This window comes from Cynara cardunculus (genome assembly GCF_001531365.2).
Source record: "Cynara cardunculus var. scolymus isolate 2C chromosome LG 11, CcrdV1, whole genome shotgun sequence".
NCBI classification, from domain to species: domain Eukaryota; kingdom Viridiplantae; phylum Streptophyta; class Magnoliopsida; order Asterales; family Asteraceae; genus Cynara; species Cynara cardunculus.
The window spans coordinates 11,403,576-11,431,246 of record NC_037538.1 but is presented as its reverse complement, the minus strand read 5'-3'; the positions used below and the strand labels follow the sequence as shown (position 1 = coordinate 11,431,246).

Genomic DNA, 27,671 nt, shown 5'->3' with positions numbered 1-27,671 from the left:
TGGCTTGGAGATGATCAACGACGACTAGAAGGTTTTAGGCACGAAGAGATTCTAATGAGCTTCTCTTTTGTGGAGGCTAGTGTTTAACAAGCGCATGTTCGGAATAATTATGGTTGAATGTAATCGACACTTTTATTTTGACTGACCGATTAAGCACTTTGCTGAAGTCTGAAGCATCAAGACATAACCAAACAGTCTTATATGGCTTACCAAATAAGGCATACAACCTACACAACCAATTAAGCTAAAACCGAACAACCCCTATGCCATTAAGAAACATCCTTGTCTTATTGAACAAATAAGCCGCCTAAAACATTAAACTCGTTATGTTGTAAGTAAATACCGATAATTACAATGATCAATTTATAAATAAAAAAAATCAAAATATAATATTTTATTCACAAATAAAAAACGAATAAGTTCGACATATTAACGATGATAGATACATGTGAAATCAATAATCACTCCATATAAAAACATCCCGAAATCAAGACAAAAAATAAAACAGAAAATATAATAATAATAATTCAAAAATCCACACTTAATTTTCTTCTTCGTCTTCTTCGTACTCTTCTTCTTCGACATCATCGGCCACCGCATCTTGATACTGTTGATACTCCGACACCAGATCATTCATGTTGCTCTCCGCCTCCGTGAATTCCATCTCATCCATCCCCTCACTGGTATACCAATGTAAGAAAGCCTTCCTCCTAAACATCACCGTGAACTGTTCGGAAACTCGCCGGAACATCTCCTGAATCGACGTCGAATTCCCCATAAAAGTCGACGACATCGCCAGTCCAGTCGGAGGGATGTCACAGACGCTGGATTTCACATTATTGGGGATCCATTCAACGAAATAGGAGGAGTTTTTGTTTTGTACATTGATCATTTGCTCGTCGACTTCTTTGGTGGACATTTTGCCACGGAACATGGCGGAGGCGGTGAGGTAGCGGCCGTGACGGGGGTCGGCGGCGCACATCATGTTCTTGGCATCCCACATTTGTTGGGTGAGCTCCGGGATGGTGAGGGCACGGTAATGTTGGGATCCACGGGAGGTTAACGGTGCGAATCCGACCATGAAGAAGTGGAGGCGCGGGAATGGGATGAGATTCACGGCGAGCTTACGGAGGTCGGAGTTGAGTTGACCGGGGAACCGGAGACAGCAGGTCACCCCACTCATCGTGGTTGATATCAAGTGGTTTAAGTCTCCAACTGCATTAAGTAGTTGTACATTGTATCAATGGTACAACTCAAATAAGCTACAATTTTGTAACAAACAACTAAATAATGCAAATTAAATATATATTTTTATTTCATTTTGAAAAAAATGTTTGAATCCTTTCTTCCAGAGCTAATATTCTTAGGTACAGAGCAGGATCTCTAGGAAGATTTTAGCTTCATTCACAATTGGTATGTCGTTAATCTTTCCAACAAATCTGTTGAAATATATCAAGTTCATATTATCAGCTGAATTTTGACTATTTTTTCTTGATATATATTTCAATTAATCTAATTAAGGTTTTACATATTTTCATATCTTATTATAATACAAAATAACGTTGAAATTTTGGAAAAACTTACAACTTGGGTTGGTGAGCTTGAGGGTTCGAAAACAGATATCGTACAATGCTTCATTATCAAGTACCATGCATTCGTCGGCATTTTCAACCAATTGATGGACCGAAAGGGTGGCATTATAAGGCTCAACCACCGTGTCTGACACCTTAGGTGACGGGAAAACCGAAAACGTCAACATCATCCGATCGGGATATTCCTCTCGGATCTTTGATATCAATAACGTACCCATCCCCGATCCAGTACCTCCTCCAAGCGAATGACATACTTGGAATCCTGTCCCATGTAAAATAAACATTCAGATTTCACTACTATAGATGAGTTATTGGTACCTTTATTTTCAATTACAGTTACATACCTTGTAAGCAATCACAATTCTCGGCTTCCTTACGGACAACATCTAAAACCGCATCAACTAACTCGGCACCTTCGGTGTAATGACCCTTGGCCCAATTGTTTCCGGCACCATTTTGGCCGAAAATGAAATTATCTGGACGGAAAATTTTGCCGTAAGGTCCGGCACGCAGACTGTCCATCGTGCCGGGCTCCAAGTCGACCAAAACGGCCCTGGGGACGTATCGTCCACCGGTAGCCTCGTTGTAATACACATTGACCCTCTCTAGTTGGACATGGGTGTTTCCGTTGTACTTTCCGGTGGAATCGATCCCGTGTTCATCGCAAACAACCTCCCAAAACTTTGCACCGATCTGGTTTCCACATTGTCCAGCTTGAATATGGAGAATTTCTCTCATTTTTCTTGAAAAATAATATGTTTTTTCAAGAAAAAGAAATTAAATTGAAGAAATTGGTTTGAAAGGAAGAATGGAGATGGGGTTTTTGTAGGATAAGAAAGAAAGGATTTTGATAGGGACTTTGATTTTTTGTTTCTTGAAAATCAATAAATAATAATTATTGAGATAAATTATATTAATAATTGCATGTGAAGTGTTTTTTATTTATTTATTTATTTTATTATTTTGGAATAAATAACAAAATCAGGTCACGATTTTATGAGTTGTACATGTGAGCTAGATGCCAAGATGCATAATGTTTATTCACCTAAATTACCAGATTTACCCCTCGCTCATTATCATTTTCTTTTTCATATTCAAGTTAAAAATGTGAGATTTTTACATCCATTTTAACTTATATTAATAATCGGTAACATCGATTCACATATGTAATTTTAAATACATTTTTTAATGGTTCATATATTACAAGAAAAGTTTAAAAAACCCCAACAAATTATTTGATTTTAATGATTAAGTCCTTAAACTATTTTTTTGAATGATAAAATCTTAAACTTTCTAAAACCGATTAAATACATCATTGTAAACTGTAAAAACATGTTAATGTAATAAAAATTTGGAAGAAGTTCAAATAAACCTAACAAACTATCTGATTTTCAAATGATTAAGTCCATAATTTTTTTAACAAATAAATCCCTACATTTTTCTTATATCTTTTTATCAAATAAATTATTGAAATTTTTTTGAATGAATAAATTCCAATTTTTTTTGAAGAAACAAAATCAAGGACTTAATTTTGAACAACATTAACCTGTTTTTACAGGTTACAAGGATGTATTTAATTGGATTTAGAAACTTTAAGGGTTTTATGATTCAAAAAAAGTAGTTTAAAAACTTAATCATTCAAAATCAGATAGTTTATTGATTGTTTCACTTTTCTTAACCAATCATTTCTTATCTATGGAAACTTTTTACTTAAAACCGGCTCTTATATATATTATTTACAATGATGACTGTAAGTAAATATAAGAGACCGTTTACCCAAATGCTTACCCGGTATACGTTTACCAATAGGAGTCAACACTATAAATTTATTTTGATGCGTAAGATTTTAGTATATCAAAACATATCGAATGCAACAACTTACTAGGTAAACACTTACCGGATAAGACTTTTCATCTTTCTCATTACTTTTACTCAATAAAAAAATCTTGACCCTTTAGAGCACTATTATGAATCAAAAAGCAAATATTGGTTCAATAATTTAGAGCAAGAGGGACAAAAATGTCGGTTTCGTTGGCCTCTATTTCTTATCCATCCTCCATTCATCTTTTTTTTTTCTCACTATAAAAAATCAATTTAATATATTAATACATATTTTATTTTATTAAACCCATATTATAATAACATTATTTTTTATATTTGTCCGGGTCGGTATTAGTGTCGGTTTAAGCCCTCCTTATATTACTTTTGTTAAAATAAAAAATAACAAGTTCGATACAATAAAAAAAAATACAACAGGGTTCGTTTGGTTTACGAGATTTGATAGTATTTTGAGGGGTTTGTAATAAAATTCCGTTTCATTTCTGTATTTAGTTTAAAGGGAATTATAAGAAATGTTTTGAATTCAACAAAATTTCATCAAGATTGGAATAAAACATAGGTAGTCAGTATTTCATGAGATTTATTTGTAAAAATGTTTAAAAATATGTTAAAAACATTTATTTTGTAATAATCAATTAATAAATATAATTTAATTTAATTAATTATAATATATGTCTCATACGATACTATAAATAATGGAATTCAATTCCATTTTGAATTCTACAAACCCAACACATGCAAAATTTCAATCCTTTCAGTTCCAAATATTTTTTGAAAAACCAGATTCCTCAAAAATATTTTGTCACACCAAACGGCCTTAAAAGTTTTTTAATAATACAATTATATTATATTATATTAGAGTTATGTATCTATAGATATAGATTTATGTAAATAATAATAATTTACATTTTGAAGAAAATTATTTGCTTTTGAATTTTGAAATAAATAATCAAAATGTATTTGGATATAATAAAGGGTAAATAGGTGATTTAACAAAAAATAGGTACATAAGGATCCAACCTGTTGTTGTTCAAATAGCGTTTTCAGGTAGTTGTAGGGGGGTGGTTGTCATCAAGAACCAAAGCAATAATCAGGAGGTAAGCTGTCAATTTTCCTTTTATACCCCTCTTCCCATCTTAAATAAAGAATATTAATAATTAACGAAAATCTAAATCTTGAAAATTAATGGTTATAACAACTTGTCTTATAAAATTAATCTAGACTCTAGATTAGAAATGGAATAACGACCGAGTCTATCTCAAGCTTGGTCTTCGTAGATAAAATCACAAATTACATGAAAAAATAACGTACTTTAACTTGATTCCTATTTTAGCTAACGTATTTTCAAAACTTTTATTTTTGGTACCTAAAATGTAAAGTTTTAAATATTTAAGTATCCGGATAACTGTTGAAACATTAACCGGTTATCATGCTTATGTGACGAGTAATGTGATATACAACTCAATATTATTTGCTGACGTGGTTAACGACGTGAATTTTTTTAATCTAAAATTAGTCTTTTTTTTTTTAATCTAAAGTTAGTCTTCAACCGGTTACTCAGGTACTTAAATGTTTGAAACCTTACATCTTAGGTACCAAAATGAAAGTTCTGAAAATACGTTAAAATAAGAATCAAGTTAAAGTACGTTACTTTTTTTATGTAATTTATCATAAACAAAATGAGTATTTATTCCTGATATGATCGATTTTTTTTTTGGCAAAACAGGCCTTATATGACAAATGCGGGTCTAATTATTCTCTAAACATCAAATATCTAAAATCGGAGCCAAATTGTTGTTTTACAAAGTTTAGAGTCCAATTGTAGATTCCAAAAGGTTTGTGATTTGCATAATTAGGGTCTTAGAACTTTAGAAACCTAATGGCAAATTTTAGAAATTTTAAGGGTTAAAATGACAACTTCAATATTTTAGGGATCTTTTTGTAATTTTGCAATTTCAGTAGGTAAAAATCGTAATTTTATTTTTTGAAATTTCATGAAACTTGAATGAAATTAATAGTGGTCGAATTCATAATTTTGAAATTGTAAGGTCGAAACTGAAATTTATGGCCCAGAGGCAGATCCCAATTATACTGCCCCCAAATACATCAAGCGTGACAATGTCGACCCCGCCCTCGAATCCATACTCGAACCCGGGTTCAGAGTAGAACCTAATGTTATTACATATGAGGGAAATTTAGCTTGTGTTTTGTCTTGATTTTCATCGTTTTGTTTACAATAATGTTTAAATTTTAGTTCTATCTACTGATTGATATGAATACAACATTTAATTCTAAGCATGTGTCTCAAGTCTCAGGTTTGTCCTAAGTTGATGTCATACAATCATTGCAGCAAGCTGACAACGGTAGTTGGTTGGAATTCGACGATCTACAGTCGTAATTGGTCTTCTATTTTAACGACTTTAGCATTAAGAACATCTCTAACAACTACTCTATTTTAACAACTCTAACATTAAGAACATCTCCAACAAACGATCTAAAATAGAGAAAATGAGGTTTGCTCAAACAGATTCTTTATATTTTTTTAAATAGAGAAAACTTCAATTTTAAATAATTATCTAAAACTTGACATGTTGAAAGATAAATTAATTTTTTATTCATCTCGTAAACACTTGGAAAACGTCTTTTGATCTAAGGGAATTAATCGTGAACCACAAATGATGGAATCCAATGTATTGTAATAATGATCGATTAATTGCAACTAGTAACCGAAATTTTAAGAAATCTTTTGACAATCGAAAATAAACAAGAAGGAGATGAACTTTGGAACACTAGAATTTGGATTAAACTTTAAAACAAGGACAAGGTAGCAAATTAACTTCAATAATTTTGGTTCTTGTTAAGCAAGAAAGCCGAATGGTAGAAAGCAAAAATAATCAAAAGCTAAATCAAACCCAAATGTTAACTTTGAGTTTTAAGGCTAGCAATAACTCCTATTTATAACAAAGACAAGGCTTAGGAAGGAAGATATATCAACTAGTACAAAAGAGAAGCTTAAACTAGAAGCTAGCCCATAGTCCATGTCCAAAATTTGCAGCAAAAGTCGTCAGCCCAAAAGTAAGGATGTGAACCACTGCACACTCCTATAGGACTGCCATAACACCACTCTAAAAAAGACTTTTGTATGACTGTTACAGGACTGACCAGAAACTTCAAAAATCTGCATAATCAACAAAATAACATAAGATTATGACATAATACTATTATTTTATATAAAACTCAGAAATTACATAAAACGACTAATGGACAAATAAAACAAAGAAAAATGATTAAGAAAATTATGTACTAGGGTTAATAAATTAACACATATTACTTGTATTAATCAAATGTGACGAACACAAAGTAAACCATACATCAACGTTATTAAATAGCACCTCAAAATTCAATTGAACTTAATGCCTACTCATTCGAGTTTCACCTCAAGGCTCACGGTTCACCACTCCAGGTAGCAACTCAAGATTCAATAATCTTAGGGGCTGTTTACCCAAATGCTTACTTGGTAAGTGCTTACTAGTATAAATTAAGATTATCATTTATTTTTATCGATAAGATTGTAGTACATCAAAACAGTATCTTATGAAACAATTTACCCGGTAAGCGCTTACCCAGGTAAGAGTTGTCACCCTCACTTACCGGGTAAGACTCTCCATCATAATCATCGCTCTTACCGGGTAAGATTCTTGGTCTTTGCTATGTTGATCCGGTGAGGAAAATTGTCCGGTAAGCACTTACCGGGTAAGCGTTTAATAAACGGTCCCTTAGTGTCTACTCTTTAGAGTTTCAATTCAAGTTCATGACCTAATGCCTACCTCTCTAGGTAGCATCTCAAGATTCAAGTTCTTAGTACTTACTCGAGTAGGCTAAAGCCTCAAAACAAAGTCCTCGAGTCCGACTCATTTGGGTTCACCTCCGCAATACCACGACGACCACAATGCCTACTCAAGTACTGGCCTAAAGTGGGAACATCAAAACTCCCCACTTACCAAACACAGCCGACTCTTATGCCTATGGATCAAATGCATTATAGTTTGAATTACATTAATTTAAATAAATAACCAATACATTCAAAACATATAATTCCAAATAAATATGCAAAACAAATAATGTCCAAAACTCAACTTTTAGCAATTTAAAACCGAACAATTGTCCTTAAACTCATGTGAGTCAAAATCAAACTAATATCTTATAAGTCAATAATATGTAATTCCCGAACAACTTAGAAAATAAAATACACTAAAAGTGCATTTACATCAAATAATCTCCATTATATATATTACAAATCATCAAAATACCACATTTTATGATTTATTTATCCAAAATCCACAAATATAAGCATTTTCTCAAGATTTATAAGATTTACAAAATCAAATATACTAAAGATGCATTTTCATCAAATAGTTAACAACATTTTATAGATATCAAAGATTCTACTTTTAAGACTCCAAAAATAGGCATTTTTGACATGTACAAAGTTTTCACAGGTCAATTTGACTCGCTTAACTAGGTTAGGTAAAACTAGTTTCCAAACCCATCTTTAGCTTGCATTGGTGAAGACTTGAGATCCTCAGACTAAACTCCAGATCTAATATGCAAAGCTCTCAAGAACACCTCATCTACTCTCAGTCCCCAACAAAATGCCACCAAGAAGAGGAGATTTTAAGGTTGCAAAGTAACCAAATCCTAGGTCAAGAATGGTAATCTAGAAACTTACTTTAACCACAAGCAACTTCAAAATCACCAAAATGTCTTCCACCCCCCCCCCCCCCCCCCCCAAAAAAAATTAACCCAAAGCTCCGAAATTTTCAATATAGAGAGAAAATGGTGAAGGAGAAGTGTTGGGGTGAAGAAATGAGAAAGAAAACCCCAAAATCGATTCTTTTTAAAGCTGAAAGGCCTTAATGCAACTTTTTGTTGCAGCTAAAGTCGCATGGAAAGTCACCCGGATTTTTGACCACTTCTAGCCCGAATTTCTGACTGTTTCTTGATCGTTTTTCCTAATGTTCTCTCAAGCGCTTTCTCGGCCGTCCTCCCTATTGTTTTCCTGGCCTTTCTCAAAAAATTGCGGGTGTTACATACGTCGGGAGTTGGAGATGGTTTGATGGCGTTGGAGATGAGGGGAGAGATGAATAGGTTTTCTTCTTCTATTCTATGCAACATGACATCAACGGGTTGGTGATTAAAAACGACAAAATGTTTAAAAAAATTAATATTAAAATAGAGGAAAAAAGTAAAAAAAGACAAAAGTGCCCTTGAAATTAACAAGAAAATAAACATGACTTAATCCAAAAAAAAATACATACCACAAGGCATTTTATATAATACATAAAGTTTAAAGACCAAATTCATAAAAATCCACATACTACATGGACCAAATTGGCAACTTACTCTTAATTGAATTTTGAACATTGACATGATAAGAATAATAATTAAAAAAATTAGGAGTAATGGATTTGATCCATGTGGTATATTTAAATTTATGAAACTGGTCCTTCAACTTTATTTATTACAGTTGAATATCTAATCAATTGCTGGACGGAACTTCTTTCCATTTTTTTTATTTTCTCGTTAAATCTGAGAACACAACGTAAATCTTGTAATTTTCTGTTAACATAGAGAATATTATAAGGAATACAGTTGAATATCTAACCAATTGCCTGGATTGAACTTCCATCACTTCACAAGCTCAAGCGATTGTGCAACGTGTAATCTGACCAAAAAATTCACAGTTACCCAAACAAAACCAAATCATGTATATCTTGCTCATCCAATGAACAAACCATATTTTGCATAATTTTAATGGTATATAATGCTATTCCGGTTAAACACCATTCACTTACAAATATTATTAACAAATTTATTGTGAAAATAGAATATACTTAGAATATTCAATTCGATGTAAAAGTATTGTCGATAGTTTAAGATCAATTATTATTTGCACAAAATTATGTACTTTTGATGCAAAGAATGATGTCGATGGTTGGAGATGCGTTCATAACTTCATCTAACACCATTTTAATTTTAAAGTTGATGGTCGCCTGATTGGTTTGAGGTTTACTCCAAAGGTCAAAAGTACCAGGAGGTCTCAGGTTCAAATTCAATGAAGAATAAAAATCTACTTATGGCCATGGAGGTTCAAATGCGTTGACTACGGACTATCTGCAAAACAGGTGGTCATCCTAAGATTAATCGGCTCGCATAACAGGTTGGATATCTAAATTAATCAAAAAAAAAAAATTATGTTAAAAATGGTTTTGGTGCAAAATTTCAATCTTTTCTCGTAATCGAAACTACGATATATAGAACAAAATTGAATTCATATTATATTTTTGGGTTGAATTTGGTTGATTATAACTTTGCAGGATCAAATAACCAGATATGGAAAAGACACGCTATAAGTTCATTGGTAGAAAATCAATTCATTGAGATAGATGTGAAATTACTAGATCATCCCTAGTTTTAATTAGAGATGAACAAAAAAGCCTAAATTCGGATCCTGACTAGAAAGCTTAGACGTAGTAAGCCCGAAGTCCGGTGCAGGCCAGGCCTAAAAGACCAATTGGGCCTAGGCAATCGACAATTTGGCTTCTTATAACTTTTATCCGTAACTGTGAGTATCCAAACCAACCACCGTACACACATTTTAACTGATCTTATAAGACCCTAAAGAAAACAAGGCTTCTTGGTACATTTTAGAGTTTGATTCAAACCACAACAAAATAACCAAGTACAGAAACTAAAACAACCTTAAAAAACAAAAATATTTATATACATACATACATACATGACAATACATACATACATACATACACCATGACCACCCTATAAATGGTGATCCAATGCAGACCACCCCCCTTTTCTTTTTTAATTTTCATCAAGATTAGATTAAAACCATCAATTCCTGTACATATTTGAAAGAATTATTACCAGAAATCATGGTCATCCATGGCCACCCTGGAAGAAGGTTGTGCATCATCTTCTTCTGCTTCCAACTCCATTTCTACCTCTGGCTCGGCTCCAAACTCAGAAGATTCAATATCAGCAAGATTCTTCAAATCAACTACCGAAAGCTCATCCAGCCATCTCACCACTAAATCCGCAGCACTAAGCTCGTAAACTGGATGCTTGCTAGCCACAGCCACACACTTCATTTTGGCATCGTGAGCCGCTTCTACGGTCAGATTTGAATTGCCAAACACAATACACCTTTCGGGTATGAACTGCAGGAGCTGAGCTGCGTATGCGAACATCTCAGGATCGGGTTTCCCTCGATAAACGTCCTCTGCGGCTATAACCGCGTCGAAAACGCCGGTTATTCCGATGGCACCAATGGCTTCCTCGAGGTTCTTTCTTGGCCGAGTCGAAACTAAGGCCATTGGGATGTTGTAACGCGTTAAAACGTTCACGAATTCCTGGGAACCGTTGCGAAATCTGTAGATCCCGCCTTGGAGTGCTTGATAAATCTCTTCTTTTCTTGAAGCCATACGCTTCAATTGAAACGGATCTCGCGACCAACATAGAACCTCGGAGATGGCCTGCTCGTTTTTCATGCCTTCGATTCTTCGAAGCAAGAACGCCGGAGGTGGGGATTTTCCTTCTTCTTGAGAAAGTGCGAGCCACGCTTGCTTCTCGAGATCGGGGTTATCTTCGATCAAAACTCCTTCCCATTCAAATATAGCACCTAACCAACCACAACCCATTCGTTCTTGCCGGAGTAACGGGTTTTGTAACGATGGGTTATCAGCCTTGTTCTTTGGTGGCCACAACCCAGATTTTTTATCCAGGTTTGTATCGATTTGGTGATCAGAATTCTTCCGAAATCGATCTTCTTCTCGGAAATTATACACCTCCCTAGTCAACTCCATTGCTTGGGCTTTGATTACACGAACCCTAGGGGATCGATTAGGGTTCACTGCAACATGTTTACCCAAAGAATCCTTCCAATAATGCCCTAAAATCGGTCTATGCCCTAAAAGGGATGTCGCAGAAATTGATTCCACCATTTTCACAAGACTGAAAGTAGAAAGAAAACCCCCAAATCAAACACGACTTTCTTTAGCTCAAACTTGGAATTATGACACCCTCGATATTAGCGGAATCAAGAACCCTAATTTACTGGATTGATTCCCGTGAACGGATGAGTATCGAATTGAAGGAATCTCTTTTGTGGGAAAACTGGATTAATTATACTTGCTGGTAACCAAAGAGGGAAAAGGTAACGAAGATCCAAACTTAATTCAACAACAATCAAAAACCCATAATATACAAATCCCCAAATTCCAAATTAACGCGAAACCCTGATTGATAAATTAACACACCGAACAGCTTAAAACACCTCCGAGTCTATATGAACCGGAAGATTAAACCCCAGAAATCAAACAATATGCACAGAAAAACAAAATCCCAGCTATTCTTTCACGAATTAAAAGGTGCTTAAAAATTGAAGGTAGGGGATATATACAGTATGATTACAGCAGAAAAGAGAGGGTGATGAAAGAACCTGAATTGGAGAGAGGGGAAGATTGAGAAGAAAGATTAACGACTACAGTAATTTGGAAGAAGAAATTTTTATGTGGTTTATAGGAGAAGGGGGAAGGGTTGCGTGCCGCCGGAACCCGTAGTTTTTGGAATGCATACGTGTCGGTGGGTGAACGTCATCCTTTTTTTCTTGAATATTTTCTTTTTTAGTTTTTATTTTATTTTATTCGTCGTATAGAAAAATAAGAAATGGAGTGGTATGTGAACAATAGCTATATTTTTAGATAGTAGCTTCAAAATCAACCAAATAATTGGAAAAAAAAACCTTAAAAATCAACAAAAACCTGAAGAGGTATTTAGAAATCAATAAAAAAATCGAAAAGTGTCTCGAAACTGACCAATTTCTTTTAAAGATCCCATGAAATTAACCAAGAAACTTTAAAGATCCATCGAAACAGTAAAATTCAGTTAAAAATATATTTGTGGACTTTTGGTCTATCTTAAAAGTGTGCCCACTCGTCAAAAATAGTGGGTCTATTACTGGGACCAAATAGAAACTCATATATAAAATTTCTTTCTATAATAAAAATATTTTAGCTGTTTTTGTAACTTGATCATGAGGTTACAGATTTACAGTATTTTAATATTGGATCTAAATATTAATCTATTGATCTAAATATTTGGATAAGGTTTTGTCATTTTTCATATAAAAATATAGTTAAGACAAGATTATTTGTAATCATCGATCCTAAACAGATATAAAAATTTATATTGTTTTCAACACGTTTCATTTAAGTATGTTTGATTCGTTTTCGAAATGAAATAATAGTCAAAGAACGGAAATATTGGGGAATGAATTTCTTTCCCGGCACGCTTGGTATCTAATATCTAGTAATGGTTCATTCATTCATATTAAACGAGATGTTATTAATGATTTTCATTTTCAATTCAGTTTATCTATCATCCACAATCAAACATCCGAAAGAAATAACATATGTACGAGTTATAATACTTCCTTCTCTTCCGGTTAAAATGCACATATATGAAATTTATCTGACCCAAAAAATATTTCCGTTCATGCAAACACATTAAGCTCCTGACATCAATCCATCAAACTGAAAGTTAGAAAATGATTAACATTACAAAAACCCAAATACCGCTTGAGATCATAAATTGGTAGGTAACGAAAAACGTTTGTTTTGTTAGGGTCTATCTTAAATTCTTAATTATTCACATATCGTTTTAGCCCGATGAAAGAAAACTTTTAGTAAGCGTTTAAGTTGATGAAATGATTTTTAGGGATTTAGATTTTGTAGAAAAATTTGGAATCAGAGGGATTTTTTTTAAGGATTTAGACACTTTAGTGTGTATGGTTTTTTTTTGGGTAATAGGGACGGAACCCCGGAAAAATTTATTCAAAAATTAAAAACAGTACAGGCTACGAGGGGCATACCCCAAGATACATAAAAACTAAGTGCCTTCCAAGAAAATGTTTAGGAAGAACACTCAAGAAAGGTCTAGTTCTAGAAACCAAAATAGTACTATCAAGCCAACAAGCCCAAGAGAAAATGCCATCAAGAAAAAAAATGGACAAAGGAGCCCAACACAAGGAATTAGGCTTATCCGACCAGCACCCAACAGCTTCCATATCACTAAAGTCAGTGTGTATGGTTTGTACGGTCTGAAATGGAATTTAATTTAATTCTTTTTAAATAATGATAAAAATAATTAAATTATCTTTTTATTAATTTATGGTTACAAAACAAAAGTTTTTAACATACTTTAAAACATTACTGCATACAAATCCTATAAAATCCCATAAAATACCAACCATTCTTATGGGATTTTGGAGGATTTCAAATCCAGAAAATCCTTCAAACTAAATTTGGAATGAAATTCAATTCAAAATCTCTTCAAACCCAATTCAATCCTACAAACCAAACATTAACTTAGGGGTAGAGCAGTGATGTCTTCTACGAACGATGTTATGCCAACAAATTGGGCATCTATGTGAAATTATGGATCTACCCCTACTACATGTTCAAAACCAAACACAATTAGACCCAAAAAGAAAATGCCAAAATCTGATGATTCTTCTATTTGACCCCCAAACATGCATACAACAAACGTTCTAAAGATCCACCTTTTGCCACGACATGCTTAAACCACGTACTCAAAAGGACAACATACCATAAACAATCTATGAGTAGAAACATAATAGAAACCAAATAAGATGCCCCCCGAAACAAGGGCATAATGGCAAAACCGACTTAAACCCTATACCCTATACCCTAAACATAAATACGTTTGATTTTTTCTTTCTTGCAACTACTATCATAATAACGATCATACCAAAGAAAGAACTATTGTAGATTTTAAAACGGATGTCCCACCTCATAATTCCCAACTTCCCCTGTTACATGGTAGCATTCTATTCTTCTATTTCGATCTAGTTGCTGCAAGTAAGAAAAAGATGCAAAGATTTACCTATAGTTTTTGTTTCAGTTTGTTAGCTAGACTATGGAGTTTGAACATCTAGATATGGATATACCTGAGAGAGAGAGAGAGAGAGAGAGAGAGAGAGAGAGAGAGAAGGATTCGAACATCAAAACTAGTCCACATGATCAGCTGTTGGTGGTGGTGGATTCTCTTGCTCTTCAGGCCTAGACTTGTTGAAGGATTTCTGTTTTTCCAGAAGTGTACCATGATGTGGCTCGGCTGCCTTTTTAAGGGACTCATTGGTGGCATGGTCACGAGGACTCACCAACTTCTTTTCAACGTCTTCGAACTTGGCGGTGGCCCATGGTGCACTGCCTACGGTCTTTGCAGAGTTGGGCCCGTCTATTGTAAGCATTGATGCTTCATCCCTAGAAGCATACCACATGTTACCACATGCAGTACACTCAAGCTGCAAGCACGGACACAAGGAAACAATGAACATGAGTAGTGAGACTTGGAATTTATAGTTTGATTTCGGTCCAACTTGAAATGGGAAATCACATCAGTAAAGCATTCGTAATTGCAGATGTGTTTCTCTATTGTCATGTTAGTTTTGCACTATTAGCATGAACATGTCTTTCTCCTTAAGAAAGGGAGCTGGCGAGGTACAGGATGGGGGTGGGGGTAGGGTACTAGGGCTAGGGAGCTGGCAGATAGGCTACGAGAGTCCTAAGATAGATTTGAGGTTGTGTAGCTATGTTTCCTTGTACATGCCTTGATTTTTGTGGAGTTGTTTGCTTTTAACTAGCCTTAGGTCTTCTTTTCAAATTTCGATGTCACAAGGTCATCTCTTCCGAATTCCTTTCTTTTTCTCAAAATTCTTTATGTTTCGGCAAGCTTTCTCTCTCTCACTTTTCACAAGTTGGGGGTCTTCAAAAAACAGATAAAGATCAGGTATGCATACATCTCTCAACCCCTATATTGTAGCTACCACTCTTTCCTTAGGTGAACCGGTGTCGGTGTGCGCTCAATGGGGAGAGAGGGCGTGCACACACTCTATTTCCACGGTCCATAATAAGTAAAAGTGGCAAGTAGGGTCGGAATTTAACACTTATATAAACTAAGTTCATGGATGAAACTACTTTTAGGAGATGAAGAGCAAGAACCTGGTATCGATCTGCATGTCCAGCTGAGATGATCTCTATCAAACGCACTTTCTTCTCCGTGCATCTTTTACAGCGAGCATCTGTCATCTGTCACATACGCAAACATAAGCTGACCAAATACTCGCTTTATACAAAATAATACAACAAAATCTGAAAGAAATGAACAGAATATGCTACCTGCACCTGGGCATCCTCTTCAGGCTCTTTGCTTGCTATCTCCTCTGCTGTTAAACCCTCCTAAATGTAGAGTAAACAAAAAACCAAAGTAAAAATGTATCCCTACTTCGAAGTTCTAGAAAAGCGTACAAAGAAAGTAGAGAGAGATAAACATCAGTTATAAAGAATAGATACTTCATGAACCAGCATGCCATACACATAGTGACATTGCCAGTTGAAAGATCACCTTGACCAACTATGAGCTACAAATTTCTAAAAGTTTGGACAAAGATAATACAATATAAGAATCTTCAGTTTCCAGATACTTTGATATTAGCAATTTGGTGCTTATCAAAAGAAGGTAAAAGAAACACAGATACAGTGCATTGATTGAATGATTTATCCCACTTTCTGTAGCTTCAAAAGTATTGCAGATGAATAAAATGTGCATACCAGATTTAGGCAAGCAACATCATTTTTAAAAATCCACCATGAGAACACCCAAGGGATGCCATAACAACTATGTTACCAAGTGTTCCTCTATTTTTGTTTTTCTGTTCATGATATACCCTGGAAGTATGCTAGAAAAGGAGTAAAGGGGTAGGAAGGGTAGTTGTTTTAATAGGATGAAATAGCGATAATCAACAGGGTAAGGGCAATATTGGAGTAGTGAGCATTCTGTTACAAAGGATAAAATGGGGAAAGTAGCTTTTAGAGTTTGTTAAATAGGTCAGAGGAGGATGAGGAAGGATATCTGATTTGTAAACCCTGATTTTTGGGCGTGAGTCCTGAGAGAGATTCTGGCCTCTCTAAAGCCGGAAAACCCTTGTAAGCATTTGGTTATTGAGAATCATTTGGTTCCCTTTGAATTCAATTTCTTTGATTTTTCCCGTTGCACATCAGTTTCTTCAGATGGGGAGGAGGGAGGGGGAGATTCCAATTGTTTTTCCTCAACAAAATAGGAAGATTTTAAAAACCCATACCTTCAACTCATTCGGTGACATGTTCAATATTTTTGAAGGTTCCAATTCTCCCTTTAGGAGGCGGCGGGCCAATTGTGCATTTTTCTGCAAAGAACATACACCCATAAGATAGCGGAGGAAAAAGAAAATAGAAAGATCTTCAAACATACAATGAGAAAAGAACCATTTTCTATATACAGAAACTAGAAGATGAATGCTTAAATCAGGGTAGAGAAAAGAACTATTTTCTTTATACAGAAACAGTTCACAACGTCCTTGACTCATCTATCATATACTTGTTAAAAACATTATAGATGCCTGTTCTCCTAATAAAAATGTGTATACCTGAGAAATACAATAAATCATACGTCTATGCTTCATTGAACCTTCAAGACGCAGATAAACTTTTGCAATAGTGAACAGCTAACATGGAAATTAAAAGGATTTGGTCTCCAAGTGCAAACCTCAACTTAAATAGGACCAATGAATATACACATCAGTGGTGCAAAATGCATACTCAAAGACGGAAGTAGCAGGTTCGTGAAAATTAACAGGCCCATTTTCCTTTTTCGCATTTATATAAAGGAACCAAGAAGCACACAAACTCCATACCAGATAGAGCTGTTAGACTTTGTGTGGAACAGAAGTAATGCTAAATTCAGAGACAAATTATGTTTAACTTAGTTAACTTCAAAAGGATGGCCCTTATATCGATGAAATGAATTATCGTGTTTAACAGAACAAAAAAGCAAATGAGAACATGTGTATAACAAACTGGAAGTAGAAAAGGCAACATAACATGGAGAAGAAACTTCTAGTACTTGCAACCCAACAAACTCAACCAACAAGTATGACAATCTTTCATCAAGTAGACTTTGTCTAGATGCCATTACAAAGATGCTAATGAAAAGAGTGAAGGAAGAATGAAAAGACAAACCTTAAGATTAAAGCATAGCTGTCGCATCTTCTGGTTATATTTTTGATAATCTGAAGAAAGAGACTCGTGTGAGGCTTTCTCAAGTGCAGCTACGGCATGAACAGCATCATCAGGCCACAGAGGAGATGATCCCATTCCAGTCTGAGATATATACTAACAACTTCAGGACACTTCGAAAATTTTCACAGCCAATAGTATCTTAAATGGTTGTACTAAACAGGGCAGTATACATGTAATGCAAAATCGCAAATGCCGCCTTCAAGAAATTAGAAGAGATACAATTCAAGTTTTAAAACACATCAACTATTTGAGAACCATAAAATACCGAAAAGTAATTTACTGAACGTTGTTCCCAACTAAGTGATTGCTTTCCACCTCCCACCGGCAGTTGTCACTATTCACAAGTGACCTGTTCTGTGAGAGGCAAAATCATTGCAGGAAAAGCATTTTATCAACCTAAAGACTTTCACATTATGTAGCTCTCTTATTACACCTAAAGACTATATTATGCTCCTAAATATCTCTAAAAATGGTAGTCCTATGATAAACTTATGTAGTTCATCTTTCCTGGGTTGGAATCCAAGCGCTACCAAAGCCCTTGGCCTAGTGGCCATGGAGGTTCACGTGCGATGACTCCAGGCCAATCGTGGTCTCCCGGAGGATTGGTCTGTGCGCATAAGCTGGCCTGGATACCCACGGTTACACCAAAAAAAAATAGTAAAAGTCTTCAACAGGTGAAACCTATATCAGTATAGAAAAGTCCATCCTTCAAAAACTGGCCTTTCATCCCAAACTGATCAGTCTAAGCAAGAATGAAAAACATAAGAAAATTTAATCCTTGAATGGTTTTGCAAATACGACTCTCTTATAGTATTAGAGATACTCGAGCTCCATGCTTACCTTTGGGCTCTTGTCTTCAGTCCCATTTGGAGGATTATTGTCAGCACCATCATTTTCCTTTGCACCACTCTGACTGCCATCCACATTATTGCATACGAATTGTACTCCTTCTAGAAGTTTCTCTAACCATCTATCACGATGCTGATCACTGGTTACAGCATCGAACTTGGCCAGAATATTATAGTATTCTGAAGGATTACTGGTACAACTTCCTGGTGTTTCTGACCTTGATAATGGCCCCGACCTGTTCGTTGCTTCATCATCTCTGGTAACATCTAGCGGTGACATATTCTTTCTCCTCAGCATCCTTTTAGTTTTTAATTGATCTTCTGCATCAGCTGTATCCTCATCAATCTTAATATCAGGAAGGTCCCCCAAACGTGACATTGTTTTCTGAACAAGCAGATCAATTTCATGCTGCATGCTGTCTTCATAATCTTTGTCTGTCAACTTGAAGAGCCTTTTAAAGATAGTGTCGTAGACCTTCTGTACTATAAAACCGGGATGCACTTTACGACTAGGGATCTGCTTGTTTGCAGGAATAAAGTGCACCACACACTTGTGCATCACTGACTCAGCTGGGACCTCATCCCTGTGGAAACTATAGAACAGTTCCCTCGTATCACTTGATTGCCAATTTCCACCATTTTTCTTTTCTGCCTCTTCAGGTCGATAAAACCACTGTCCAGTCACCATCACGCTCCCATCTTTCGTCTCAGTAATATCCTATGCACAGATGGAAATTTCAGCTCCAAAACAGATAAGAGACTATATAGCAAGAATAAGAACAATAAGAGATTAAAAACATTGTATCATAGGTCAAATGAATATATATAGAGAGAGAGAGATATAGAAGCAAATCCAACTTCCCCAAGGTGGAGGGCAAAAGAAAACAAAAGAGAAATGAAAAGAATACACATACAGACTTGATAACAAATAAAGTTCATCACAATGTTCTCAAAAAGCATCTTCAAATCCAATGTCCAAAAAAAAATTCTATGTAATACTCCATCAGTAGTTGCATAAGATAACACCACGAAGCATACTGATGTACAATCTGAGGAAACATTATAAGGCAAGTTACATGCACTTGTTAGTTCATTAGCAATTTAGCATATATGCTTCTGAAGATGAAAGTTACATAAAATGTTAATTTCACTTCCATTCACATAGAGACGAAAAGCCTGTTTATTTAGCAATACGTAAATGGAAGTAAAATTGTTGCCGATCTTAAAGTCAATTCTAGTCAACTAATTAGAAATACAGAAACAAAAGCCAAAAGAGAAAAGGAGGAAATATTACAATAGCCATTGAGAGGTCAAGGAGAGGTGATTACACATTGAAGACTCTATTTTCAATATGATGCTATTAAGCAGCATATTCTGACCAGGAACACTTGAGAATAAAATTTCCAGGTAAGTCTTGATTCAGAAAAAGAAATACAAATTATAATACCTTGATTATAGCCACATATGGCTTCTTGTTTGGTCCTTCAGGATCAGGAACTAAGAGCACAGGATCCTCCTGAAATCGACAAAGACAGAATAGAGTTATTTGAGCATATTTCACCTCCAGGTTTTAACACGATAACATTTAAGTTTTCTTTTATTTTTAATAATAAGAAGGTACTAGGTATGCTACTTGTAACTTGTAAATCCATCTACACTATTTAAGTAAGAATGTACATGCTAATTTGCATGGCATTACAGCTTACAAGTGTATCCACTATAAATAACTAACATAGCCCATTGTGAACCCAGGACATGTATCGAATATGCCAAACCCTCACGAATCACAGTTTGAAACCTTATTCCTTGTATCCTCCTATGTAGGTGGGATAGGATTAGGGTTCACAAAATGTGGACCACGGGGCCATGAGGTCCCCGCCAATAAACCTTTTTTTTTTAGGTGGGATAGGATGCATGGTTAACATCATGCCACGACAAGCCACTGCAGTGGCCAACAGCCAGGCAGCCATGGTGACACCACGACTGCTATGTCATCCATACCACAATAAGTCATTCACTAACTGCCATTAAACACAAAATATAAAACCTTTTAACCATCAACTATAAAATGTTTGATATTAAATACCACTAAAAATGCCACATTCAACAAATTAGAACATAATAAATGTGAAGTCTACTTTTAGAATTAAAACACATGATACATGAACTATAATACTTAAAGCCTAGAATTTAAACATTATAACACACACATGGCAGATAATGACTATCAAGGTTTCATACCTGGAATCTTACTTATTTTCACAATATATTTAGGGATAAATTTACAAAATTAAAGCAATGTTGCCTTAATGACTTGCACACCATGCATAGAAAATGTACACTGCCTTTGGATTAGGTATGTTTAGCTTTGGAAAATAAAATAAATAAAATGTAACAGAGAAAACCCGCTTATATTACCATACTAAATAAATAAAAAAGACAAAAAAACAAAGAACTGCGTACTGAAGGGAAAAAAAACTGGAGTTGCATTGCGTGACTGACAAAAGTGTAAAGATGCTCTTTGGATGATGAGGGAAAACGGTATTCCCCTTTGCGATGTGACTGTTGAATTTCCTAAGCTTCTCTCTGGTACACATGTTAGAAATATGGGGCTTTTAGGGTATAGATAGCCATGAAAGTACTTGGATAGCATATTAGATCGTGAATAATCACTGTCCGTAAGTAATACGTCGAGCCTATTGCAGCCTCTGAGTATCACGAAATTTACTTTGGGATAATCCAAATACGCATTTAAGACTGGAAAGCAAAATCGAGAGCAAAAACACGGATATTCTATATGTTAAAATGATATCGTATACTCCTTAAATAGGTAGTTATTTAAGAGTGAAAACACGGATGTTAAAGTGTWTTCTATATGTTAAAATGATATCGTATACTCCTTAAATAGGTAGTTATTTAAAAGTTAGTTTCGAGTGGTTAGGCAGTTATTTGTAGATAGATCAGTTATCAGATAACTACCTACTGATAAGATCAAACGGTAACTGCACCAAAATTCAGAAAGCGATTTGCCTTCCGAATTCTGTCCAGCACAATTAGAAGTGAAAGTTCAGAAGGCTTCTCACTTTCTGAGTGAAATTCAGAAAGCAACCTTCTTTCTGGAAAGGACTTGGTGCATACCATTAGAGGACGGGGAGCGGGACCACCACCAAGGGGCAGCCGAGGGCGATGCCCCTCAAACCCCGCAAGGGGGTGCGGCCCCTTGGCCGCTTGCTTTATGGCAATCTTAGGTCCATGACAACTTATATGAGCGTGCACTCTGCACTTCTTATTATAGCTTAACCAATGAAACCCCATAGATCTCAAGTAAATCACAACTACATTAAAATGTTTGATGACACTAAAATCACAAACAGATACTCTTATAATTTGTCTCAATAGATCCTCTCTATGGTACACAATTGATTAAGACCTTGCATTGGATTTTGAAATTGATTTAGGCAAGTGGAATTTTGTTTATGCATTTAATTCTTTTATTGGAACGGATTTGGGCTTACTGTGAAATCATGAAATACCTTTGGCTTGAATCAGAGACAGAATTGCTAACTGCTAAGAGCTACAAAGTGACTGCCATTAAACCCACGTCGTGTTGGGGGAACGCCATGTCAATGCATCACCGGGAGGACACCAAACAATGCCATAACTACTGCGCTGAGATGTTGTTGCTTAAGTTTGATTAGTTACTTGGATACATTCATAAACTAAATATTCTTTAATACGACCACCTTATGATTTAATTCAGCATTCCATATTTAGCATAGAATCATGTCTAAAAGAGGTTGCAAGAGAATCAGCTAATGCAGCCTTACACAAAATTTATAGCAAAAATCCAAGATAAATCAATATGAACAAAAAAAAAAATCATATGCATACATCAACAAGAAGCCTTATAACCCAACGTCGATGGGGTGTGATAAAAATCAACATACAAATTGTAATGTGGTGAAACTCAATAGACAACATAACTCCCAATGGTTCTCTCACATGATAGAACCCTTCTAATTACTTGTATCCTTCGGTTAACACACTCATCGAACTCCCCATCCGTGTAAAAATGATATCAAACAATAAAAATATCATTAATATTCATACTACCACGTGTTCATACATGCTTATCACACATATCACACCTCCGGTTTAGGTTGCTCCCATTTCACTCGCCGCTACTACAGGAATCGCTTTTGCATTCTATGTCATCATTGCTAAAGCTGCATATCATGTACTCTATTTTATTTTGGCTTAATGTAAAACCTTCGCATTCGAAGGTGTTTCCCAGTACGTCCTACTTTACTTTAATATACTGCGTTGCCCTATCAATCAAGGCAATATTGTCGGCAACCATACTACACGGGATATTAATTTTGAATATCCTCTACATGATCATGTATATCCTCCATAAGCCAAACCCGTTACTACAGAGAAAAAAAAAATCATGACCTAAAATGATTTTCTGACACTTTTTTAATCTTACCCCTTAACCTTAAGGTTAATATTCCCCTCTAATGGTTTTGTTGAATGGCTGAGAAGCTTGTTTCCTCCATATTTCTTACATTCTAAAACATACAACCTATACTTGATCATAACCCAGGTACCCTCTCCATTCATCAGGCATTGTCAGTCAGGCAGAGTTCTTAATACCTCAACTCAAACAATTGATTCATAATGCAGGGGTTCAATATCAAATAAAACTATAAAAATCTATTTTGAACAATTGAACAAATAATATATCAGAATATTTAGCTATCAACTGAGGTTACAAAAATTAACTAGCTCATAAGTAAAGCCAATCCCTAGAACTCCTCCCTCTCAAACTCGAATCATATATTTCATAATCAACAAGTTCCACGATCTTTTAAGTGACAGATAACACTGCAAAAGCTCAATTTGTAGGCAGGCCGACCCTAATCTTTGACCCCCGCCCCTCTTCGCTTCTCAACAATTGCTTCGTAATTTAGAAGTCTGGCAATCTAACATATGCAGGAGAACATGTAGAATGCTAAACCACTTAACAAGAAAGAAATACTAGGATTGTTACTAAAAGGCGACTCACAAGCTCGTAAGAAAGGCCATCAAATTCGAAAGACTTGTAATGATTCCTCCTCGATTTCCCCTTGCCTGAAACCCTAACCACCTCGCCAATTGGCTTCGCGTCTTCCACAACTGCTTCTTCTTCCTCCTCGTCATCTAACGGCGGTGGCAGAGGCGGCGGGGAAACTTCTTTCTCTTCCTGTTCATCGTCCTTGGGTTTTCTCTTGTCTCTTTTTGTTTTAGTTACTTGTTTAATTGCTTCTTCTTCTTCTTCTTCGTCGTCGTCGTCGTCATAAATCTTCATCCTCTTTCTCTTCCGCTGACTAGACCTCATTTGCTCGGGTTCTTTGGGTGATGGCTGCGGTGGCGCGTCGTCTTCCTCGTCGTCGCTGGAGGCTAAATACCTCCTGTTGCGCATTTTTGTCATTGCGAATGTTGTGGGTCTACGAGGGGGCGTGGGAGGTTTATACGACTGCCAAATGTGCCATTTTTACTTGTTCACACGCAAAAACAAAATGATACCAACTTATATGACCGCCTTTAAATTAAATTTAATTTAAGTTAAAATACATTTTTCATCTACATTTATTTATTATTTTTTTATTTTAATTAACCTGGATATCCAACCCGCTATGTGAGCCGACTAATCTCAGGACGACCACCTGCTTTGCAGATAGCCCGGAATTACCGCATTTGAACCTTCGTGGCCACAAAGGGATTTTTATTTCTCCTTGGATTTGAACCTGAGACATTGGTACTTTTGACCTTTGGAGTCAAGCTCAAACCAATCATCTACATTTTGTCCCTACATTTATTTAAGATACGTTTTGATATACTATAATTTTACTCGATAAAATAAATTATAGTGTTGACTCTTAACGGTAAGCACTTACCGGTAAGCATTTAGTTAAACAGCCCCTAAGTTTCATTTGCATGAGACTCCTCTTGAGTGATGACTTACACATGAGATGTATGTAGAAAGGGGAGTTGAATACAAACACAACATTTCACTTTTTAATTATATGTTCTATATTTTGTATAAACAAAAAATTACAAATTTGTTGTGGAAGCTAAAAAGGTAAAACATACGATCCTAAACAATCTAACTATGGCAATTTGCTAACACTGAAATAGTAGGGGAATGAGGTACTTTTTCATATCCAAAGGACCAAAGAAGTTCTTCAGATGTTGATGTTGATTTTGCCTAAGAAACAATCACAAAGAAGTTCTTTCAAAACGGGTGAATTAAAATGAATGACAAGAGTGACATTTTATAGCCAACATTGCACTAATAAAGGCACGTCTTCATTTGATTTGTTGATTCATGCATGCTAGTACTCTTCACTTCAGCCTTTGAGGTTGATGAAAACACTTGTTAACCTATCTCATGTTTCTGTATGTCGAGGGAACAATAAAGAAAGTGTGAAACTAATAAAATAGTACTTTTGAACTTATTTTGACTGACATGTTATGCATGTTCTCATTCCAATATGGGGGTTACAGAGTTGGTGAATTAAACTTGTTGGACAAGTTTTTACTCCAAAATCCGGCTTCCCAGTAGTCGTATTTGTCAAACTACTAGTTGACTTTATATTGTATTGATCTTCTTTTTGGCTAGATGACAAACCAACCGCTTTGGTGACGTCTTATCATCACTTCAACTAGTCTTTGATTTTGGTGAAGACATGTTGTTCTTGGATCAATACAGATAGTTACAAGATTTTTACAAGTAAAAATCCTATCATTTTCTATTCTGAAATATAAGCTATAGATCGGATTTTCAGCTATAAGAATATTATGAATGTTCTTCATCGGATACCAACAGACTTGGTACAAATTGTGGATATTTGAATCTTTCAAGTATTAAGACTCCAATGAGAAAGTTCATCAGAATTTTTTTAATCGGATGGTAAACACTTAAAGATAGAAAAGTTGGCTTCACAATTCATACACGAGGATCCAATGAGTTACATACAAGACCTAAGGCTTGAGGTTTAGATGTTACTATATTGGTTTTGAAACTATATTCGATGGATGATTGAAATCAACAACTCCTGTATGAGACAAGGTCCTACTACATTAAGCCAAGTTCCAACATAACCTTGTTTAAATTTTTAGTTTCTTACATCATATATACATCATCATTACTATCTTATGACTACATTAGTAAACAATATTGTACAAGTCTTGAAACAAATAGGATGAGGCTAAGAAGCGACCTTCAACCATAATGGGCATAACAAAGTCGATATGATAAAAAAAACATGCTCAAAAGGCAGACCATCAAAGGTATAATAGAGATTGAAAAAGATATGAAAATTACATTTTAAAAAAAAACTTGGAAGCAAGCTTGGAATCAACCTTCACAATGAGGTAAATTTTGGTAACAACCACCAACAACTTTGATCGTGTTTTTAATTTATTCTAAAAATTCTTTATTTATCGTATTAAATCTTGAAATTATGGTTTGATCTCCAACTACAACAAACGAGTTCAAAAACCTTCTTGTACCTTTTTGCTCAAGTCAAATCTACTAAATTGCATAAACTTGATCAATATCCCACATAATGGATATGATATAACTCACTTTCGTGTACAAAAATTTGGTTATTTATTGATAGATCAAAATCGACCCGATAATGCATTGAATGGAAGAAATACGAATGTTTAAAAGTTGGAAAGTTTAATGGACCGATTTTAACTTTTTTGAGTAGTATAAAAAGTACAATCAAACAGATATTAAATTGCACATCTATAAAATTTGAAAGCGTACACTCTGACACAAAATCAATATAAGATGTTACTTGTTTTTCATTGATGGGCCGCTCTCATTATGGAGGTGAATTAGAGAGAAGTCACTTTCTGCGCTTGTTATTTTGAACAACAAGTTTAGCAAACTCATGAACGCCGTGTAATAATCGTGTTAGAGTTTCATATCAGCTAGACTTTGATCATATCTCCTTTATATATGTTGGAACATCCCTTATCTTTTCAATGGCTCTTTTATAGAGTAAATACAAGGGTTCCACATAGCATTCGTTGGAGGGGGCATCTCACATCCGCTAGACTGACCATATCTACTCTATATATGTTTTTTTTAAGTATATAATGTTTATACATGATAAATAGAACAAAATAAACTCACACATCCTCCTCACCTTTGGTGAGGTCTGAAACCCTAACTTATTAGGAGGTCAAAAACTCACATACCGCTAAGCCAAAGTCTCTTTGGTTACTCTATATATATTGAAACCTTCTTTTTTACTCAAATATTTTTTTAAAGAATAAATCTCGAGATTACGTACATTCTCACAAATCTAATAATCACATCAACAATATCTGTAACAATAAAATTGAATATTTCCATTAATGTTTGTTAGATCAAAGGTTAATTCTATTATTTAAAATATTATTAATAAAAAGATATTACATTTATTTTATTATCATGAAGTTCTTTTATGTGAGACAAAAACTTTTTACAAAATAAAAAATACGAACAGTTTTTTGGTAATAAAAATTAAAAAAAGGGTGGCTAAACGTAATTTTATAATTAGTTATTTAATCTACGTTATATTTCTTTTTTATCATTTTATATTTTTATCATATTAACATAAATAATCGTATATTAACTAAAATACATTGAAAAAATATGTAAGCATGTGCAACGTACTTACCATTACGTAAATGATAAGAGTTTAATATGTAAACATGTGCAACGTAGTTATCATTACGGACACAACCACCAGTGTCCCCTCAACATGTCGATATTGCATCTAGATGTTCATGTCAACATTAATTAAAAGTGGTATTAACTGGAGAGTACCTAATACCTACAATTACGTTACAAGAGAAACGTATAATTAGGATATAAAATAGAAAAATAAGATGAATAATGGATAAAATATCAAAAGGGTTGAAAAAAATAAATCAACAAAGTATAAAGTCTAAACCAAAAATTATAATAAGGGTGAAAATTAAAATTTTAATTACATTGTTTTGGGTGTAGTTTTGTTTTTTTTAGTATAGAAGGTTATGATGAAAAAGGGTATAAATAGAATTAGAAGGGTACTTGCATAATGTAGCAAGATATATATCAGATTTAATGTTATATTTTATTATTTGTTTCTGTCGAT

General features: G+C 34.8%; 3 protein-coding genes across 4 annotated transcripts; all 3 read right to left on the bottom strand.

The window, feature by feature from the left end:
- Positions 1 to 369: 369 nt before the first annotated feature.
- On the bottom strand, positions 370 to 2,354 carry LOC112520984 (tubulin beta chain-like). The gene is made up of 3 exons (XM_025129605.1): positions 1,937 to 2,354; positions 1,585 to 1,854; positions 370 to 1,215 (listed from the first exon to the last, which is right to left on the bottom strand). The coding sequence occupies exons 1-3, from the start codon at positions 2,328 to 2,330 to the stop codon at positions 542 to 544; spliced, it is 1,338 nt and encodes a 445-aa protein (XP_024985373.1). The 5' UTR covers positions 2,331 to 2,354; the 3' UTR covers positions 370 to 541.
- A 7,739-nt stretch (positions 2,355 to 10,093) lies between these two features.
- On the bottom strand, positions 10,094 to 12,029 carry LOC112522197 (5-amino-6-(5-phospho-D-ribitylamino)uracil phosphatase, chloroplastic-like). Its single transcript, XM_025131295.1, has one exon. It carries the CDS (start codon positions 11,447 to 11,449, stop codon positions 10,370 to 10,372), a length of 1,080 nt encoding a protein of 359 aa, XP_024987063.1. The 5' UTR covers positions 11,450 to 12,029; the 3' UTR covers positions 10,094 to 10,369.
- A 1,795-nt stretch (positions 12,030 to 13,824) lies between these two features.
- On the bottom strand, positions 13,825 to 23,980 carry LOC112520995. Of its 2 annotated transcripts, none has more exons than XM_025129616.1 (9): positions 23,561 to 23,980; positions 19,940 to 20,008; positions 18,485 to 19,210; positions 17,585 to 17,725; positions 16,669 to 16,752; positions 15,707 to 15,766; positions 15,530 to 15,616; positions 14,507 to 14,832; positions 13,825 to 14,383 (listed from the first exon to the last, which is right to left on the bottom strand). In XM_025129616.1, the coding sequence occupies exons 1-8, from the start codon at positions 23,963 to 23,965 to the stop codon at positions 14,536 to 14,538; spliced, it is 1,869 nt and encodes a 622-aa protein (XP_024985384.1). In that variant the 5' UTR covers positions 23,966 to 23,980; the 3' UTR covers positions 13,825 to 14,383; positions 14,507 to 14,535. The 2 variants fall into 2 exon arrangements, with proteins under 2 accessions (XP_024985384.1, XP_024985385.1); XM_025129617.1 differs by having other exon boundaries at positions 15,713 to 15,766.
- Positions 23,981 to 27,671: the final 3,691 nt, after the last annotated feature.